General features: G+C 45.5%; 1 protein-coding gene across 1 annotated transcript in view; it reads right to left on the reverse strand.

Moving 5' to 3' along the window:
• Positions 1–9,460: 9,460 nt before the first annotated feature.
• zfhx3b (zinc finger homeobox 3b) overlaps positions 9,461–22,223 on the reverse strand; it is a 41,892-nt gene continuing 29,129 nt past the window's right edge. The window contains exons 7-8 of the mRNA XM_076995355.1: positions 16,539–22,037; positions 9,461–16,314 (exon numbers count right to left, since the gene is read on the reverse strand). Of these exons, the coding sequence (XP_076851470.1) occupies positions 14,600–16,314; positions 16,539–22,037 (7,214 nt within the window). The 3' untranslated portion in view covers positions 9,461–14,599. The remainder of the gene's footprint in view (positions 16,315–16,538; positions 22,038–22,223) is intronic.

Consider the following 22,223-nt stretch of genomic DNA (forward strand, 5'->3'; position numbering starts at 1 on the left):
ATGCAGACGGGCCAGATTAGGCCCCTGGAAATCGGCTCCTCGTCAACTATAATCCCCCCCCCCTCCCCCCCCCCTCCCAATTTGGCACGTTCTCAAACTGTGGTGATGAAGAGGAGGGAGAGAACGCAGCCCACCTCCACCTCCACCACTCCAGATTCAGCAGCCACTCCTCAAACATCTTCTTTAAATCCGGCCTCCGAAGGGTTAAATTATTGATGTGAAATGGCATGCTGGATTTCGTCTGGTGCCTACTAATTAGATTGTAATTACGGTGGAGCTTTGCGAGCCTGTCTGCTCTGATTAGAAACACTTTGGCGGCCTGATCCGCCTGACCTTTCTTTTAAAACTTCAACTACTTCAGATTAAGCTCAGCCACCAGGGGTAAACGCTTAACAAATAGAGGTGTTTCTGGATAAGAGAGACAATGGGGCAGGCTCATCTGTGCCTGAACACACTCACATCATCAGAAAGAGAGAGAGAGAGAGAGAGAGAGAGAGAGAGAGAGAGAATACAAGTCAGACTGAGAAACAAAGTCAAAAAGACTGATGGAACATAATAATGTTAGGGATGCAAAAAAACAGACAGAAAGACGAGAGGTATGAGAGTAACAGAGGAACACATATGTTCTGTTAAAGCACCGCAGTGCCATAAAAATATATGTTTATGCAATACCAGATTGTAAGATAAATCTGGTAACCGGTACATCAATGCATCATAGTTCCCAGGTGTTCAAAAAGAGCAGTTTCCTGATAAAGTAGAGTGGAAGATGGGAAGAGGGAGAGAGAGAGGGGGATAGGGATATAGAGAGGGGGATAGGGATAGAGAGAGGAGAGAGAGAGAGGGGGATAGGGATAGAGAGAGGGGGATAGGGATAGAGAGAGGAGAGAGAGAGAGGGGGATAGGGATAGAGAGAGGAGAGAGAGAGAGGGGGAGATGTGGATGGCCATTTATTACTTCTCCTGGTAGAAAACCCTACAGTGAGAGAAAGTGTGGTACATTATGCAAGAATGTTTGGTCCAGCAGCACTCTGTGATCCAAACGCCACACTCCTCTCTCTGAGACTCAGCTGACCTCTGTAGGTCAGATGCAGACGGCACGTTTCTTTACTCGGGGCGAGGAGGAGGAGGAGGAGGAGGGAGAGGGGGTCAGAGCGTGGCACCGAGGCAGCGGGGCAGTGCGGGTGAGGAGCAGGCCATTCTCCCTCCCGGCTGGCGGAGCTCACACGCTGAGGAACGAGTCTGGCGTTCACAGCACACCTGGTCTCCATTACGCCTGCGTTTCACAGGCCTGCAGCCCCTAACAGGCCGGCATGGGAACCAGCAGCAGAACTTTCATCCCCCCATCATTAGAGCAGCCAACTCGGGGTCAGGGCCCTGTCTCACGGTCGCTCGCCCGCAACACACAACAACTGACTTTGGTTAAGAGGGAAAGTGGAGGGGGGGGGGGGGGGGTGGAGACAGCACAAAGAAGAGGAGAAGAGAGCTGAAATACAAATATTCATATGAGGGAGGCTTAGAACAATTATTGAATAAAGAATTTATTTCTGGGTGATGCAGGATGAAGCCCTGAGCCACACCTCAAAGGTTCAGAGTGCTTGGTTTGTCAAAACCGGAGCAGAACTCTTCACCTACACAGCCACAATCACAGCAGCACCCCAATGCTTAGAACACACTCTCAAACACACACACACACACACACACACACACACACACACAGTAGAGGCAATATAAGATTAGAGAATAAACTGACAGACAGATGGCAGATAGACCGACAGACACACACACACACACACACACACACACACACACACACACACACACACACAGTAATACACAGTAATACACAGTGAGGCGTGGTTAAATTATAGACTTCACACTTACAAGCACACATGCTTCAGAATTTAAATATGAGCGTGTCCATGCAATGCTGAATGGAAGATTTATTCTGGTTACACTGTGGGTTTATACCTCTTTAAAGCACTCCTCTGTGTAATGGCTGCAGATACATGGATTGGTTCATTCTTTCTTTCTCTCTCTCTCTCTTTTTATCTCTCATCTGTCTTACATGTTTTTTAACCGTTTAAGTGCTTTAGCAGACCATACCAACAAAGAACGATCTGAGAAGGTTATTCAGACAAACAGCAGATGGGCAAAGGCTGTGCATGGTCTCCTCATTATCATCTTAGCATGAGAGAGAGAGAGAGAGAGAGAGAGAGAGAGAGAGAGAGAGAGAGAGAGAGAGAGAGAGAAGGCAGCCATAATGAAGTGTAATGATCCACTCTCTCACGGCACCATGGACTTTCTCTCATAAATCTTAGCAAACATTTTGGAGGTAAAAAAAAAGAAAGAAAAAAAAACTTTTCAGAAAGTTGCATGGAGTCCTCATGAGCTCTCTACCTTCACACTGCTTTGAGGTTACCAAGGTGACACCTAGAGTGAAACTTTGAAGTGAAGTAAAACTATCCCTCCATCTCTGCTGAAATGATTTATCAGGTATAGTAGGAGAGAAGAGAGAAAGAAGGAAAGGGCCTAGCAGTGAGAGAGAGAGAGAGAGAGAGAGAGAGAGAGAGAGAGAGAGAGAGAGAGAGAGAGAGCGGAAGACAGACAGACTGCTACATTCCCTGAACATATTCTCTTCATTACCAGAGGGAAAGGGAGCCGATCACTCAGTTATTGGTGCCGTGGCTGGGTAATATTCCAGCCTGTCAGGGATGATTTTCACTCCGTTTTGCTCAGACTCCTTCTGATGGAACCCATTTTCCGTTAAGCGGAACCAGAAGGTACTGCGAAAACCACGACACCTGATCCTGTGTTTAGGAGACAGGAAGAGCAGCACCAAGGTGCACTCACACACACACACACCCTCCCACACACACACATGTATGTGCACACATGCACAGGCACACAGACACTAGCACACACACGCGCGCCCCCAGTGTGGCACGACCCCGGGCTGTCTGAGCGTCTGCTCGGGTGCAGGGTCTGGCTTCACCAGGCCTCCAACACACTTCATCCACACTACAGAAGACATCTCTCCACAGATGTTTTTTTTCTTCTTCACAGTTTTAACAATGGTAGTGCATACAGGCAGTTACAAAACAATGATATTTCTTCGATAATTATAGTCTACATACCAAAAAAACACACTCTTCCAAACAAATACTAATAAATAGAGAAATGAGTGTGCTTGTGTTTGGTTGTCTGCTCTAAGATAATGACCGTCTGTTCTAAGCAGAAATGAGAGCTTTCTCCGCTCTGTACCGAGGTAAAGGAGAGCCCCAATCTTCATAACAAGGTCTTTATGAATAAACAGATGAATCACAGCACTTTCTATATATTTACTTTTGGATGTCCAAATGGTATATGAATAGGAATCAAAACAACAAACACAACTGTATGTTGTGGTCTGCACACTCATTATACACTCTCATTAGACACACTCATTAGACCCTTTCATTAGACCTGCCTCGTGACTGAACCTACACGTGATTTTACAAATATGGTTATTTTACGTTAAAAAAGACAGGGTACAATACTATGGATTAATACAGACTGCTGCATTTTAAATCATAACAGATCTATGCTCAAATGAATATGAAATTTTTGTTATATTTTGTGTATATTTATATATATATATATATATATATATATATATATATATATATATATATATATATATAAATGTATACAAAAAATATTTAAATTCTGACAGTGGAAAGGAGCGTATTGTTGGGGTACCAGTCTAAGGCAGACAGTGCTGTAGAACACTGGGGCAGGGCTGTAGAACACTGGGGCAGGGCTGTGGAACACTGGGGCAGGGCTGTGGAACACTGGCAGGGCCGGCGCCACGGGGGGGGGGAATGGGGGCGTCGCCCCCTCAGGCGAGGTGTCCCGCCCCCTCAATGTAAAAAATAAGACCCATTTATTTTACAAAAATCGCTACATGGTGCCCCCTCGGCCGCTCAACAATCGTTACACGCACCCCCACCCCCCCCCGCTCAACAACTTACGTTCGCCCCCCCCGAAATTTTCTGACGCCCCCTCACTGTATATGTTCTGGCGCCGGCCCTGAACACTGGGGCAGTGCTGTAGAACACTGGGGCAGGGCTGTGGAACACTGGGGCAGTGCTGTAGAACACTGGGGCAGTATTATGGAACACTGCGGCAGTGCTGTCGGCCGGACTGCATTACACTGCTCTTGCTGATCTTGTGATCAGCTGTTTGCCAGTGGAGGTTTGTGAGCCATGTATGTGTGTGTGTATGTGCTGATGAGTTCGCCCTCTCCTGTGCAATATTCTCCAATCCGATCCACCTCTTCAGGCTGGGCCAAGCCTGTTTAAAGCGTTTCTCCAAATCAAAAGAAGGTCTCATCTTTGCTATTTAAATGTATCAGGCCCGACCACACCCCCATGGTTCTGCCCAGCCATCATTCCTCCTGACAGATGAGATTGAATTAGTCTGACCTGTCCTCAGAGCTCACGTGTAATTTGGCTTTGACATTGATAGACGAAAAAGATGCACACACAACAAAGACGTAGGTGCAAGGGATAGAGAAGACAGAAGATGAAGAAAGTAAAAAGGAGAGAAAGGAGAGGAAGAGGAAGCTCCCTCCTCTCCCTCCTCTCCCTCCTCTCCAGTCGCCATGCAAACAAAATGCTCTGCTTCAAGCCTGACGCCATTATCGTAACGGCCTGTCTGTTAGGGATTAGTCTTGTGCGACTGAGCGCCTGCGTCTTGCTCAGATCTGTGCTGATGTAGAAGCACCCCCACTAAACCCAGTCGTCACCACTGATCCTAACACACATACCAGAACAACACGCAGGAGCGTTAGCCCCACGACACGCAGGAGCGTTAGCCCCACGGCACGCAGGAGCGTTAGCCCCACGACACGCAGGGACGTTAGCCCCACGGCACGCAGGGACGTTAGCCCCACGACACGCAGGGACGTTAGCCCCACAACACGCAGGGACGTTAGCCCCACAACACGCAGGGACGTTAGCCCCACGACACGCAGGAGCGTTATCCCCACGACACGCAGGGACGTTAGCCCCACAACACGCAGGGACGTTATCCCCACGACACGCAGGAGCGTTATCCCCACGACACGCAGGAGCGTTATCCCCACGACACGCAGGGACGTTAGCCCCACAACACGCAGGGACATTAGCCCCACTACACGCAGGGACGTTAGCTCCATGACACGCAGGGACGTTAGCCCCACGACACGCAGGAGCGTTAGCCCCACGACACGCAGGGACGTTAGCCCCACGGCACGCAGGAGCGTTAGCCCCACGACACGCAGGGACGTTAGCCCCACAACACGCAGGGACGTTAGCCCCACGGCACGCAGGAGCGTTATCCCCACGACACGCAGGGACGTTAGCCCCACGACACGCAGGAGTGTTATCCCCACGACACGCAGGAGCGTTATCCCCACGACACGCAGGAGCGTTATCCCCACGACACGCAGGGACGTTAGCCCCACGACACGCAGGGACGTTAGCCCCACGACACGCAGGGACGTTAGCCCCACGACACGCAGGGACGTTAGCCCCACGACACGCAGGGACGTTAGCCCCACGACACGCAGGGACGTTAGCCCCACGACACGCAGGGACGTTAGCCCCACGACACGCAGGGACGTTAGCCCCACAACACGCAGGGACGTTAGCCCCACAACACGCAGGAGCGTTATCCCACAACAAAAGGCTGCATTTAGACAGTTAACAGCAAGCTTGCATGTTTGCCCTTTATGAATGGAAGCAGAGCGTGTGGTAGGCTAAGCATGGCTACTTGAGGCCATTATACAGACCACTAGTCAAAGAGTAATGGCTCACTCTAATGCTAACAGAGGTGTGGGGGCGGGGTGTTGCCATGCAGGCCAGAGGTGTGGGCGGGGTGTTGCCATGCAAGCCGAAGGGCTGAGATAGGCGTCGCCTTGCAGGCTGGCGGTTTTGCTGGGCTGTGGCTTCCCTCTGAATGTCTTCTCCATTGGCTCCCTCTGTGGTTGCAAAGCTCTTGAGGAACCCACAGGATGATTAGGGGAGAACAGGGTATAAGATGTCAGCAGGCATCATCTGTCCTTGCAGAACATCACAACAAGGAGGCCGTATCATGCAGAACACACTCTGGCGGACGAACAGAGGACCTGCAGCATTCTGAGGAGCTTGCTTCGCTCCCGCCCAAACTCCACCCAAACTCCGCCGCTGAAGTAGAAAATCAACTTCCCCAACCGGTGATCACAAGCACAGCGAGCCTCCCCATCTCTGGTCTGAGAGGATTGAATGAATGTTCGGCCTCTTGGACAAGTGAAATGGGTCTGTCACCTCCAGGCCAAGTGAAGTCAAAGGAGGAGTTCCTCTGGCCCCAGGCTGAAAGTTCCACTAAGGTGCTAACCTAATTTCACACTCCCCAACCAGTGCCTGGCTCTGCCACAATGCAGCGCCTGACTGCTGGTGCCATCTGGTCCGGAGCTGAGGGGAGCGTCCTGGGTTTTTCGCACTGATCCGATTATGGTGCTTTTAATTCATTCGGGATGGACCACTGCGTGTTAATTGGCTCAGCATGGCCAGTGAATCTGGAGCCCCCCTCCAGCTAGGATGGTCCCTGCTTTCTGCTCCTCTCACCAGGGGTGGATGGGGGTGCCGGGGGGGGGGGGGGGGGGGGGTTCCTCAGAACCACAGGCTTCCAGAGGGGGGCACACGCAGGGGGAGCCACTGGCACACAGCTTGCATGAGCTCTGAAACAATACAGGCCCCACAGGCTAGGCATATTGGAAACAGGAGGTCTCACGCGCTGCGACTTGGGAAACGTGAACTGAGACGGGGTGAGGAATATGTTTTCAGACACCAGCCCAGATCAATGGCTGCTGACCCCACCATGCCATTCAACAGCTGTCAGCATTGCCTTTTTCTTTTTGCTGTGGACAAATCGCATCTCTTAAATCAGCCAACTACAGACAAGCGCAAAGGTAAACGTACAGGAAAAAAATATAAATGCGGCTTTTGGTAAGCTTGGGACCCCCAGCTGACAATAAGCTTTTCAAAACCACAGGGCCATTGAAAAACCATCATTACAGCTGAGCTTGTGGAGAGAGTTCAAGCATTGTACTACTTAAAAACGACTTAAATACTTGAGACCATTCTATATACTCAAGGTCAGTCTGTCCCCACTAACCACAAACCAAGGTTTTTGGTAACAAAACTGACCCCCCCCCCACCAGGCACCAAAAACAGCACTTCAATCATTGTAAGAATGACAGTTGGTTAAGGTCAAAAGGTAATAACAGGGGAGCAAGTCTTTATCAGAAGGATTTCAATAGTGAAGTATCTGACCTCTCTGCTCCCATTGGCTATTGCCGTTGCTTAGTGGCGGCTGGGGTGGGGGTTTGGGGGGGGGATGTGGCCTAGCCCGATCTGTTATTCCAGTTTTGTTTTTTGAACAGAGCGTCTTGTTTCATATGGAGTCTTCCTGAGTTAGAATCAAACCTAAGTGCTACAGCTGTGCCACATTCCTTAGGGGAGCCTGTGGCTGCTTGTGTTTAGGTTTTTTCTTTCAGTAAAGGAAGCAAATGTGTTAGCATGGGGCTAAGGTAGCTAATCGACTAATTATATATATATAAAATGATTAAATATATAATCATGGCCTACATGGTGGAGTCTGCTGCTGGTTAGGACGCCTGCACTGCTGTGATTTCAGGCCTGGGTTCTCTGCACTGCTGTGATTTCAGGCCTGGGTTCTCTGCACTGCTGTGTTTTCAGGCCTGGGTTCTCTGCACTGCTGTGTTTTCAGGCCTGGGTTCTCTGCACTGCTGTGTTTTCAGGCCTGGGTTCTCTGCACTGCTGTGATTTCAGGCTGTGTTTCCTGCCCTAAATGAACAGACTCAATAAAGCAGGAAAAAGTGAACACATTGGCACAGGCAGCCACCCACGCAGCCAATCAGATGGAGATCAGCGGATCAAACACACTCAATGCTCTACTGCAGAAGAACCTCCTTCTTCTCCTCCTCCTCTTGTGGTCCACGCTCCCTGCCATGTGCAATGGAGCCGCCATCCTCTCCTGCCCAGTTCTGGCCCTTTAATTAGGGCATGGTGTTGGTGACGCTTACATTTGATCATTTACACCCGTCCAAACGAATCAAAGCATGGTTAACAGCAAACTTCACTTAAGAGTTATATGTGGGTCTAAGTCTTAATCAGATCCAGTTAGCTGAAAACAGCCGTTTCTAATTAAGAGCCAGGCCACATTTTGCACTTAATATGTTTTAATTAATCTTGTCCACTAGCCATCCCTAACGAGCAGGACCGGGGTGGCTGTGGGGAATCCCCCATGAGGAACAAAGCATAAACTGTGAGACGGTGGCCAAAGGGCGTTGTCAAAATCTGGCTCATCTTCATATTTTAATTGTAATTAGATTTAATTAGGGTTTCAAATTGAAGTTAATCCAAAACTATGTTGAGATATGCATGCTACAGCATATATAAGGTTCATTGTATGTATGTGCTCAAATGCCCCATGTGAAATTTGTGGGAAAGATGCACAACTAATCTAGTTGTAGATTTCATTGTAGGAGACATAATTACATCTAACTGATAAAAATATCACTACACACTCAAGTGTCAGTGTAATTTTATATATATATATATATATATATATATACATACATACATACATACACACACAGGCAATCCTTTAAATAAGTGGACACCTAGCATACCTAAGCATGTCTTCGTTATTATGCAATAAAATAAATGTTAAAGACAAGCCTTCATTTTATGGAAAACTATTGCACAATGATTACTGACAACAAAATCTACCAGAACAAAAACACACACACACACACACACACATAAGGAATAACGAACACTGTTAGGATAAGGAACACTGTTAAACACTTTTACATGGACTCCGATATTATAGTGGGAGTGTAATGAACACCCCATGATAAAGCATATCCATGCTAGTAAACAGCTGTCACTTAAATATGTGATATAATAGCTTGTGCAATCAAACTTTAAAAAACACTGTTACTCTGATGATGACTTTCAGGGGGGTTTCTTATGTGACATTTTCACTACGGGGCTAAACGTATTGTGCCACTAAGAAAATTCCTGTCTGTTATAAGCAGTGTGGTCACACACACAGGACAGTATAAAGCTGCATCTACAACAGAGTGTAGGTTATACGTTGGGGACTATACATATGAAATAACCCTCACTTGGGGTACTTTACATGTCAACAATCAGTAATCATTTATTTTACCTGAAAAGAAACATTCTGAGAAATAAATCGATCAGGTGTCCAAGTCTTACTGGTACAGACTAGCTCACTCTTCTTAAGTTGTAGGCTGTGTGGGGACAGTAATATTAATACTTACTGTTCATTAAACAATTTTTAAGAATTTTAAGTTTATACAAAAGGCACATCAAACACAAACATGAAAAAAATACTCCAGACCCACACTGCATTTATGCTCATACTTTTTAATGTATCACAATGAGCAAGAAACATACTTGATGAAATATTTTCAAAGGAGTATATTCAATTACCATCTACAATCAACTTAACTAGGACAACAAGGTTTTTGTGACAAAAGTTTTTCTTTAAAAGTCTGAAGTTCCATATGGTTTATGTATGTTAGTCTCCGTGTAATTTGGTACAGTTTGGAAATCTTCATCATATAATAACAGTAACAAAAAAAGCTAACAAGACTACAGTATAGAAAAGACATCAAGAACAACATTTTTGGTTTAACTTGCTCTTTTTTTGTACATTGCAAGGCTGTTTTCTCTACCCTCTGTTGGGCTACCTGGAGCCACTGAGGCCTGCATGAGGCTCGGAGGAGGAATAATTCAAGAAAAAAAAACCCGAAGAAGAAAGAAAAAAAAAAAGCATAAAAAAAATTGTGGCACCAGGAGTCACGAAAGGAACAGGGAGCTTCAGCGTCAGTCCGTCTTCAAAGCTGAAGCACACGGTTTCTGTTTGGTTGTTCGTTAGTTTGGTTCTTAATTTTGGTTGGTTTGCTTTTTCGTGTTTAACTGCTTCCTCAGGAATGACAGCCAAGAAAAACCCCTCCCCCTTGAACAGTGAGTCATTTGTTGATGGTTCGATGCGATTGGCCAGTTCCAGGTCAGGGCGGGTCAAACCGGCGACTGACTGGAGGATGCCGTTTGTCAATCAGTGAGACAAGCAAGAAAAAACTAAACAGGTAGCAACACCATGAACTGGGAGAAAAACCGAGGTGCGTGGTACTGTCCATCCCGTTCAGGAGTGTGAAGAATGTCCATCAAATTAGATGCAGAGTGAGAGAGAGAAAATTGGAGAGTGAAAGAGAGAGGGAGGGGGAGATAGAGAGAGAAAAGAGGTGGCTACTTCAGCCACTGAAGTTCAGCGTAACCCAGACTTACTCCGCTGTGTCACACATGTCCACTGGTTGCAGTGTCTGTTCCCGTAGGCATATGGTCAGTGATAAATAATGACTTATCAGAGGACTTAGCAGAGGAGTCTCTTCTCTGCCTTCTGCTCCCATGCCCAGTTTTGGTATGCCAACAGCCTTCCTACACGTTTCAAAGACATCTCCAAAGCTTCCCAGAGTTCAGTTCTCTTTGTTTTCCTTCTTTGTCATTTAAAACAAAAAAGTTGATGTCTTCTTTAAATATATCTATATCTGTATACATGTTTTTTTCACAGTGGGCAAAAGGATGACCTCTACAGCAAAACCTGCCTTCTTTCTCTCTTTGCAAAATGTCCATAAAAATCAAGTATCCCAATGAAAGTTGATGTATCTCAGTCGCATCATGGTGTGCCACAATAAATATACACTCATCAGGGGCACCAACTGAAACTCCTTTAGTTATCAACTGCATTATGCTTTGGCCACATTCATAGATAATGAAAACAAAACTGCTCAGTGCTTCAGTTCTACTTTTTCTCCACATTATTTACTTATTGTGACTCTTATTGTGAAATCTTCACCCTTGTTCTGAAGATCCAGCTTTGCAGTTCTGAATGTTTTGGTGTAAAATAAAACTGGAAAAGAGAATACAAAGTACAAAAACGTAAGCTGACATTGGAAACACGCACATAGTCCGTGCTGGCAAAGTTGATTGTGAGGGGTCTTTGGCCCTCACAAGAGCCCATCAAATAAACGGAACACTTTGGAAGCAAGAGATCAAACAGTGTCAAAAAGACAAACATAGGGACATCCTTACACCATAAAGTGGCTCTGTCACAGAATAAGAAAAAAACAAAAATCTGTGATTCGAATTTAAAGCTGGTGTTAAAACGTTAATTTACGAATACGAGGAAAAAATTAATATACAGAAAATAAAATAACATACAAATAGTTATATGAAAATAATAAATGTCTGACATTATTTGAAATGAAAGTCAAAGCAAAAGCCTTAAAAAATAAACTATACATCAGATTCTTAAAAATAATTATGAACAATATTTTACGTAACAGGATTTGAGCAGAGTGGCAAGCTTGCAGACCAGATCAACCTAATTCCAATAGCATGCGCAAGTATGAACATCAAATCACATTGCTCTGCAAGACACTTTATAACACTTTATAACACACTTCTGAGGCTGCAGCAATGTCGTATGTAGGCCAAATACACTTGCTATACATTTGTGGCCAAAAAACAAAAAAAAAAAAGAGAAAAAGTTATTCACAAATAATTTGAGTATTCCTTAAGTTTTGGTAAGGACATTACTAAAAAAAAACAAAAAACAAACAAACATGTGGGGGACATTTTGATTAAACGGAGCCATTCCCATTGCAATGAGCTGGAGTAAGTGACCTCTTTGGACACAAAGGCAGAAACATACCTTGTCATCATCCAACACAAGGAACATCCTCAAACACACACACACAAAGAAGAAAACAGCCCTCCTGTCTACACCACTCCTGCTTTCTCCAGTCTTCTAACACTTTGGAATGAAGATGTCCCTTGGAAACCTGTAATAGACATATCGTGCGTGAAGATGGCTTTACACCCTGCAGAATGCCGGGGCATGTCCCTGCTTGGTTTCTTCAGGAGGGGAGGCTGCCTCACCAGACTCTGCAAAAACATCCTTTATTTCCTTCTGAGACGTGTTCTAGATGGAAAGGCATGATGACACCAGATCTGCGATACGTGTACACACCAGATGTATTACATTATCTACATTTTTGGTAACCACTATTACATGATGATTCGTTTCAAATGAATAAAAGCCTAAAGTGGCCGTGGGGGGCGGTGGGCTCCCTGAACCTCTCCAGAGTAAAGATGCTGAACAGCCATGATGGCACAGCCAGGAACGGCAGAATTATACAACAGCTTACAGTCACTTTTGAGATGAGAGAAAATAGAACTGTACTAAAATTAGATTTAAAAAAAGACATTGTCCTTGCTTAAGAAATCAAACTCTGGTGTGGTATTTGGAATGCACTGTTCTTTACAAACATAACAGATCATTGGCTTTTGACATTGGTCTGTTAAAATAAAAAGATCCTTTGGAACATATATTCACAGTCTTCAAAGTTCCGTTTTTGCAACCAGAAGAAACAAAATATATGTTGCAGAGGCAAGGAAATGGTGAATTGGTTGTTTTTTAATTTTTTTGTTTGTTTTTGTTAAAGCTTAGCCAAACAAAGCAAAAAAAGCATGCATCTAGGTATTCTTTTTTTTTTTTCAAAATCTACATTAGCAGCAAAACGTATGTGTCCTTAAAGACCAGACCGCATGGACTTGAACAGAACAAACAAAACAACAAAATCTCATGTGTGACTGAAGAGTTAACAAAGATTCTTCACTTCTATCTTACAAACTGCAATGGCTCTGTAATGGTGCTACTCCACGACGCAAGGACAAGGGGTCCTTTTTTGGTTTTTGGTATTCTTGGTATTTTATGCCACCTGTCTGCTTGCAAAGAAGCTAAGGCAGCAACTCTGATGCGTACTCCTTTTATTTTAAAACTTTGTTTTCTTTCCTTAAAAACAGCAACAAATTCTCAAGTATAAAGAAGCCTGTTTCACATCTTTATGCACCAGTGGTGAAAGAGTTTAGTCTTTGGATATTCTTTTCATTTTAAAGCGTGAGAATTATTATTATTCTTTTCATTTTCATTTATGACAACAAACAAAAGAGCAGAAATAAAGTGATGCCAATGACAGACTGCAGCTACACTGCGTGGAACACAAACAGATGCTGTGCATTGCTAAAGGTGGAGGATCTCCACGCCTGCACAGGCAGGAGGAGGACTGAAAGAAAACTAAAGGGAAGAAGGGAATAACGGAGGAATACAGAAGTCAGACAATTGTAAGTGCACAACAAAGTAACACAAATATAATTGAATAATAATTTTCAAACACACCCCAGATCTCTTTTCTTTTTTTGGTTAGTACTGCACCAACCATCAAGAGAGAGAAAACCCTCATCAAAGAAGGGGATTTTGCCAAGTCTGTAGGTGGCAGGTAGGTGAACACAACCCAAGAAGCTGTTGGTTTGACAGAAATAAAGTATAGATCAGTTCCTGCTCCTTAATCTAGTCTATTGGAATGACCAAGACAACATCAAATGAAGAGTCTTAAGGTTGGACAATACAAAAGCTAAATGTACACAAAGATTTTTCAATCTACCATACTGTTTAAATTCATTTCCAATGCAACAATCTACTTAACACCAAAAATGTTTATATCTATCATAAATACAGAAAGTTTTTTTTTTCTTAAAAAAAAAAAATCTTTTTCTCTCCCTCACCAACATGTCTGCAATGCTCTTCGTGTCTGGGTATAGTGGGATAGTTATTCTCCCATTTAAAAGAATTTAAAAGGTTTACAACCAGCAGTTCAGCTACCCATTTGAATGCCCAGAAAGCTATGTCTTTAAGTTAGTATCACTTCCAAATACTTTCTGCCAGTAAAAGTAATACAAAACAGAAATGTTTATCAATTGTTAGGAACAAAACGAATAAAATAATGTTTTTTATGTAACATAAAAAAGGTTGTAAGCTGTTGACCTGAGAATAAAATACACATTACACTATTCTTTTTTTCTTTAGCAAGCCATTGGTATTTGAATGCTTAGATAGCAAGAAAACTGTAAGACTATTCTCCCATACAGTACATACTGGCTTTGTGTGCTATTAGGTGGGAATTTTTATGCAAACAAAAGACAGCTTGTTATCTCATTTTCTGTATTAACAGGTTCTGGGGCCATTTAACTTTGAGGCAGTCCACTGCAATACAGTACTTTCCTAGCATATCCACATGATAACCTCAGTGTTTTTCTTTATTAATTCAAATATATATGAATGTATATATATATGTATATATATATAGCTATATATATTTGAGCAGAAATAAATGAAAACCAGCATGTTGATATGGGAAAACAATCGACGAACATTTAAATTTTTGGTTACAAGCTTTGGAATTGCAGTTAGTCTTTACACATCTTTTTCTGAAATTGGTTTGTATATTTTAAACACATTTTAAACATTGCTGCTTTTTGTTTGTTTTTTGAGTTTTTTGTTTGTTTGTTTGTTTTTTCATTTTGCTCTTTTTTTTTTGGTCTTTCGATTTTTTTAAATATTGTCCATCACTGAAAGCTCTTTTACAATCTGATGGAGTCCGTTCCTACGCTAGCCATATTACTACTACAACTATCACTGTCTTTGAGACAGCTGGGCTGTTGGGCCTCCTCTGCCGATCTGCCCAGCCTGTCTGCTGACTTCTGACTGCTGTCAGAGTCAGAGTCGTCGGTAAAGACGTCTGTTGGTATCGAGGTCTGAACCCCTGAGGTGCTCAATGAACTTGAGGTAACCATTGAAGGTGAGGATACTGGAGGAAAAGAAGACGATGTAGAAGGAGTGGCATTGGGCTTCCCAGCTAAAGCTCTCGAGAAAGAGGCCTGGGACCAGGGTTTGATGGCAGCTGTGGTGTTGAGTGATGCTGCTGTAGAGGAGCACGAAGATGCAGACACGGATGAGGACGGCGTGGTGTTTGACGCTGTTGGCGGGGGAGATGGGGTGTTGTTTGGGTGAGTTACAGACTGCGAGGTAGATGCGGTGTTAGGATCGGGGAAGCAGACTGAAGAGTGAGGTAATAAACTAGTAGCGTGCTCTTTGGCATTTCTGGCTGATCGCGTGATTGTTCTGTGTTTGTGCAAGGCTGAATCCAGGTGTTGACTGACTGCTCTGTCTCCCTCCAGGGTGGTGTTGCAAGCTAGGCAGTCATAGAGGCTACCCTCAGCTGCACTGCCACTACTGGGGACCCGAAGCAACATCTCTTGCAGGTTTGCCACAGACTGACCGAAAAAGCAGATCGACTTGAGGTGACTGATAGCCGCTTCCTCTTTGCTGAACACAGCTTGACATTTGCGGCACGCCAGCCTGTACTGAATTTTGGGGACGATGTACTGATCAAGAAGGGGGTCTGCTCCTTTACCATCCACTTCACGCTGCTCAAGGGGTAGGTTATTGTGAGAAGAAGAGGTATCAACTGGGGGAGTGCTTTTTTGTTCCTCTGTTTTCACTGGATCTTTGGCAGAATCTTTGCGGTCCACCGAGGACTGAGAAGGGGCTTGAGTTTGGCTTGCTTTGGGTTGTTGGATTTGCTGAAGCTGCCTATGTTGCTGTTGAAGGGCCTCCTGCAGGCTCTGCTGATATTGCTGGTAATGCTGGAGCAGGGATCCAGGTGACAGCCCCATCAGGGCCTGGGATAAAGCGGGACTATAGGGGAAAAGACTTTCCATACCATACATAGGCTGAAGGTATCCTCCCTGAAGAGCGCCTGGAATCTGTGGGGCATAATATGGGGAGAAACCTGGCATGAAGTAGGGGAGGAACTGGCTGGTAAGGAGTGCTGTTGGATCTGATGCTAAAGCAGCCTGTAGAGCTTGGAGTTGAGCAGGATCAACCACGTACTCCATGCCAGGAGTTGGCATTGAGGTGGCTGGAACAGCTGTGTCTGGTTTTTCTTTTTTGGCGCTGGCTGCAGAAGTAGAGGGGGTAGGAGTACCACCAGTTGAGGATGGTGTGGGGGGCTTCTCAAGCTTCTCCTTGGACTTTTCTTTCTCTCTGACCCGTTCAGTTTCACGCTCTTTTGGATGATCTGCCCGAGAGCCTGACTGTGTGGTCAGGGAGTTGGATGTGGATGTGGTAGTTGTACTTGAGTGGGCAACAGAAGTGCTGGCCTGAGCTTGGCTGGGTGAAGTCAAGGATGAAGAAGAGGAGATCTTGTTGGGTAAACCAGATGTAGGGAGACTGGGTGAAGGAACACTGGCACCAGACATGTTCAGAATGTTTGGAGGTTTTGGAGGGGTTAAAGCTAGAAGAAACCAAGACAGAGGCAAACATGAATAAAAATGGAATCAAAAGGATTGTAAATAGGGATTGTAAACTACTAAATTAGGCTGTACTCCTCTAATCAACAATATTAGTAATTCTTATCTATTATCCATTTCATACTACAACACATGATGCAAAGTAATAATGAGTCTTATATGTTAAAAAGAAGGTTTTAACTGACTGATTACTGAGGTAACAACATACCTGAGCTGGATGAGTTAAAGCTTGGAAGGGAAGGGCTTCCAACCCCTGGCAAGAGAACAGGGGGTATCCCCTGCAGGTTTGAATAGGCAGACTGTAGATTCAGGGCTTGCAAAGCAGGACTGTCAAACATCCCTTGCTGCTGCATGGCTTGTTGCTGTGCCAGTCCAAGGACCTCGTTTGCTTTCTTGATACGATCCATCTCTTGCTGTGCCATTAGCTGACGAACAGTGGCTGGGTCAAAGTACTCTTTTTCTTTGTCCAGTTGGCTCCCAATTGTATCCTTTACCTTGGAGATATGTTGCTGGGAGAAGATGTGGTCCCGCACTGAGAGACGTGCACTATATTTAACGCCACACAAAGAGCACTCTGTTTTAGGTCCCTCGTAAGAGGTCTGGTTGATGCCAAAATGTTTTGCCATGCTGAGCTTAGCCTTCTTTTCCTTTGCACGAGCATTCTGGAACCAGACCTGTACAACCCTCTTTGGAAGTCCAATGTCATTGCCAAGTACCTCACACTCCAACATAGTAGGAGTTCTGTAATCACTGAAGCAGGACTTCAGCACTTTCAGCTGGAGGTTAGTCATCTGAGTGCGGAAACGCTTTTGACCAGGCCTATCTCCGCTGTCAGTGCTTCGACTACCAGATGCGCCAGGGCTTGGCGAGCAAGGGTCAGCCAGACTAGATGTTTCACTGTAATCCACCATATTTTCATTTTCAAAGTCCTTAGCATAATAACTTGTTGCAGGACTCACTAGTCCCGAAGACATCTGGTCATCGTTTTCAAGAGATGGGACTGTTCCTCCAGTCTTGGACAAGAAATCTCCACTGTTGTGACTATGCTTCACATCAGCACTGTCGTTGTCTGCATTGGCCTCATCACCTGTTGTGGTATCAGTGATTGCTGTGTTCACAGAGGAACAATCATCGTTGTCAAGTTTGTTCTGGTCAAAACTCATGTTTACTGAGGACATTGTTGGACTTTCAAACTCTTCCATTCCCTCAACCTTGATCGATGTGGGACTTAAAAGTGCTCTGGGAGACAAGTCCATGGTTTTACTCACAGGAGACAAGGATGAACACTGGGTTCCATCATTTGTGGAGTGCCCCATATGAGAGTAGCTAGCAATATCCTGAGGATCCATCTTCAAGGACATGCCCTCCTGTTCAGAGAGTAAACCAGTAAGTGTCAAGTTGTAACCAGCTCGCTTTGCCTCATGCCAGTGACGTGAACGGATGTGAGCTTCCAAAGCAGTTTTAGCCTTAAAGAGGGCACGACAAAAAGGGCAACGCCGATGGGCTTGAGCTGGCCCAACGGCCCGAAACTGCCCCTTTCTTTCCCTGGCCCTGGTGTTTTGGAACCATACTTGCACCACACGTTTTTTGAGCCCCACCTCATGAGCAATGTGGTCAAGCATTTTTCGTGTGGGATTAGAGTCTAATAAATATTTCTGGTACAGGATCTCAAGCTGCTCAGGTGTAATAGTGGTTCGAAGGCGTTTGTCTCTTTGTGGTTCTTCCCCACTATTAGTACTGTCATTTTCACCTGGACTAGTGCCAGCTTTCTCCTCCAGCTTCCTCTTTAGGGAGTTCATGGTGGATGTAGGTGTTGATGGAGAGGTGGCAGAACTGCTTGGTATTGGTGGCAATGCTCCAGCAAGGAGCTGGCTAGCCAGTAGAGGATTGCTGGGGTCAAACAACATAAAAGGCATGTCCATTGTGCGATCCAAAAACTGAGGATGAATAAATTGGTTTTGAACGCTCAGGAAGTGAAGCTGCTGGTGCTCCTGCCAGTGTTCAAATGAGGGGAAGGCAAGCTTGCACTGCTCACACTGGTAGGGGATCATTTGTTGAGCCAGCTGTTGCTGTGAAGCAGTGGCTAAATGGGGATTAAGGGCCATGAGTGAACTTTGGGAGGGAGTATCTCTGGTGTGTGACGATGAAGCCGACGCACTACTATGCTGTTGCTGTTGGGAGAGGGAAGGAGATGAGAGCTTTGTGTTTTTGGCCGTCATGTGAACCTTTTCCTCTCGTGATGGTCTTGGTTGTGGAGTCTCGGGTGGGTGACTGCTTTCCTGTTTCAGTGACAGCTGATCTCTTTGTCCCAGGGATGTTTCTGCAGAAATTTTTGATTTTTCATCAAAAGTGTTTGAGTTGTTTGCAGGTGCAGCTTCAACCTTCTCAGATGATGTCATGTGGGAGAAAGATGATGATGAAGGTGGAAGAGGGCAAAGACTTGAAGATGATGGCACTGGTGTGTGACCTGATGACCCAGAAGGCGTGTAGTACTCATGTGAGAGATCAACAGAGTCTTCATTTTGACTGTCATACTGCCCTTCCTCATCTTCATCTTTGTAACAAAGCTTCTTCTGATGTTTAATAAGGTCAAATATGCGCTGGAAGACCAGGCTGCATTTCTTGCACTGGTAGTTCAAGTTTGTAGTGCGAATGTATCTGTCATTGGATAGCTCACGTCGCTCCCCATCCTTTGCTCCATCTCCCTGGTTTTCATAATTCTTGCGAGCTTTTTGTCTGGCATTCTGGAACCATACCACAATTACCCGAGTCGGCAGGCTCAGAAGATTGGACAGCTGCTCAAATTCATCATCTTTAGGGTAGGCATTGGCATCAAAGAAATCTTGCAGAACTCTAAGCTGGTAGTCTGTGAACCGTGTCCTCGAGGACCTCTTACTCCCATAGGACTCTTGTTTTTGTGGTTCAGGGGATGGTGGCTTTGAGTCAATTTTTGTTTCCTCTAGAGTGGTAATAGGTGGATTGTTGAAGTTGTAGGGTGAGTCTTTGTTGCGCTGACGTTCTTTGAAGAGAGTATTCCGGAACCAGTGTTTGATGACTTTCTGTGGAAGTCCTGACTTATCTGCCATTTCTTTAATTTGTTCCTCATTTGGTGAATTATTTATGTCAAAGTACTGTCGCAGGACCCTTAGCTGGTCGTCTGTAATACGGGTGCGGGGCCTCTTGTTTTGCTGCTGCAACATTGCAGGTGTAAGTTGCTGCTGGTACAGCTGGGCGAGATCAGTGGCCAGACCAGGTTCAACAGATGGTAACTGGGCAGGGATTTGAGAGGGTAACGACTGGAGTGACATGGGCTGCATCATTAGTGGAGGGAAAAGAGGGAGATCCATTGGCATTGGAATCTGAGCTAGTGCACCTGGAGGTTGGGGCGTTGGAGCAGACGGTGGGGTAAGTGCAGGGGCAGAGACGGGTATATTTGGTGTCGGTGCCCTCTGTGGAGGAGGTGGAGGTGGTGGTGGTGGAGGAGGCGGTGGTGGAGGAGGAGCAGTCTCAGGGGTTTGTGGTCTTAGTGGGTACAGCTTGTCATACTGTTCTCTGTATTCCTTGGCAAACCTCTCTAGTGATCTGAATGGAAAGAAAGACTGATGGATGTGCTCCTGGTGACTCTTCAGAATAAGTATGTTGGAGAAGAGTTTTCCACAGGCCTCACACTCCAGCTTTTCCAGACCCTCAATAGGGTCGACAACTCTAGTGATACCACCTGGTGCAGTCGGTGTAGGTACAGGTCCTGTGGGCTTTTTCTGAGCTTTCTGCTTGTTCTCATTGTACTGAATCACCAATTCAAATCCGAAGTTCTCCAAAAGCACTTTGGTAGCATTGCCACGAGCATCTGATGCAATCCTTGGTGGAGGGAATCCAGTGTCCTGATTCACATTAGCTATGACCTGTGGTACATCTTTCTTTTCTTTGGACTTTGAATTGTCTGGGATATCCTTTGGAACATGATCCTCTGTTTTATCATTCATTTCTTTATCTTTTGGCAGCTCTCTGTCTTTCTCACTATGAGAAACAAGTGGCTTTGGTTTTTTGTCTACTGAGTGTGAGAGAGATGCATTCTGCTGAAGTAAAGCCATTTGACTGGAGGCCTGGGAGTGCGAATGAGCTTGGTGCTGTTGTTGAAGGTGGTGGTGCATCAGCTGCTGTTGTAGACAGCTCTGCTGGGCTTGCTGGGCCTGGTTCTTCTGCTCCTCCAGAAGAGAGGCCGCAGAGCTGCTCAGGTTCAGTGACGAACTGTTCAAGTTCATTTCAGGATTCAGCTGGAATTCAGCCCCGGGGATGTAGAAAGGAAACAGCAGTTGCTGCTGCTGAAGTGGCAAAAGGGCATCAGTTGTCATTGGGAAGTGCTGGAGAAGGGGGTTGAAGAGCTGGGACTGAATGAGGGCAGCTTGCTGCTGGAGCTCTTGCTGTAGCTGGGCCTGCGCTTGGGCCTGGGCCTGGGCCAGCTGTTGTTGCTGTTGCTGGAGCTGTTGCTGGTGGCCTCTAGAGGACAGCATGTCTGCAAACTTCTTCTTCTTCACATCATGGTTCTCAGAGGGAGAAGGGTGGCAAGCAGAGTTCGACATGCTCTCGAGGCTGTGAGACTGACTCAGGTGGTTTCCTCCCAGGATGCTTTGTGCCGTCTGCACGCTAGCCGGTGAGCAGCTGTTGTTGCTGGAGCTGGTTGCCGAGTTAGTGGGCGGGATAGGGCTGGGGGTAGAAGTGCTATTAGAAGTGCCTCCACTTAAACTACCACTGCTCACAGAGCTGGAGCTCCCGCTAGCTGCTTCGAGCTTGGCCGCCCTGGCTTTGGTCTGGTGGAGCACAGAACGCATGTGGATCTCTAGCGTAGAGCTCTGGCTGTAAGCGACATTGCAAGTGCTACACTTAAAGGGCTTATTATCAGGACTGCTGGTTGGCTCTGGCTGACCAGTGGTGGTTTCCTGCAGAGCCCGTTTGACTTTGTGCAAGTGCGACACGGAGTTATAATGTACAAGAAGAATATTCTTCTGGGTAAAAGACTCTTTGCAGACTGTACACTTAAAAGGACGAGAAGGATCTAAAAATTTTTCCATTGTAAAATTTGGGCCTTTCCTAAATGGGAGGGCTCGTTTGGGCTCTGATCCAGAATCCTCTTGCAAAGATCCTGAGTCGCTGCCTGTTGGACTTTGCTTTTCCTCAGGGTCGCTGTCCTCACCTTCTTTCTCATCCTCAATAAGACCTCCCTGGTCCTCACCGAGCGTGGGGTCACCCATGACCATTAGGTCTCCGTTCATCAGCAGGCCTCCATAGAGTTGCTGGATGTCAGCTTCGCTCAGCTCAAGGTGACTGGTCTCCAAGTGCTTCTTCAGGGCCTGCAGCGTCCTGAAGCTTCGCTGGCAGAGGCAACACATGGTGGCTGCCCTGATCACATGGTACTGAGAATGCAGCTGCAGTTTCTCTATAGTCTTAAATGCCAAGCTACACTGGTTGCAACGGTACTTGTAGACGTGACGATCAGACACTGGCAGTTGTGGCCTCTTGTTGTGGACCTCATTGAAATGCATCTGGAGAGCATTGGAAGATTTGAATACTTGATTACAGCCTTTTTTCCAGCACAGGAAACCAGTAGTATCTTCTCTGGCAGGGTGCTGGTCTTCAAGAGGTGACTTGCGAGCATCAATTATATCTGTGGCTAAAGAAATTCCTTTGTCAGGCTCAACATCTGTAGTGTCTGTAATTAAACACAAATATATATATATATATATTAGTTTTAATTTGTTTCTGTGCAAAGAATACCACAAATTTAATTTAATTTTACACACATTCATAAAGCATAATGACATTTCTTTTTTTACATATTACAGAATTCATTTTTCAAAATATTTCTGCTAAAGAGGAAAAAAGCACACATTTTCTA

Source organism: Brachyhypopomus gauderio, unplaced genomic scaffold (assembly GCF_052324685.1).
Source record: "Brachyhypopomus gauderio isolate BG-103 unplaced genomic scaffold, BGAUD_0.2 sc196, whole genome shotgun sequence".
Classification (NCBI taxonomy): Eukaryota; Metazoa; Chordata; class Actinopteri; order Gymnotiformes; family Hypopomidae; genus Brachyhypopomus; species Brachyhypopomus gauderio.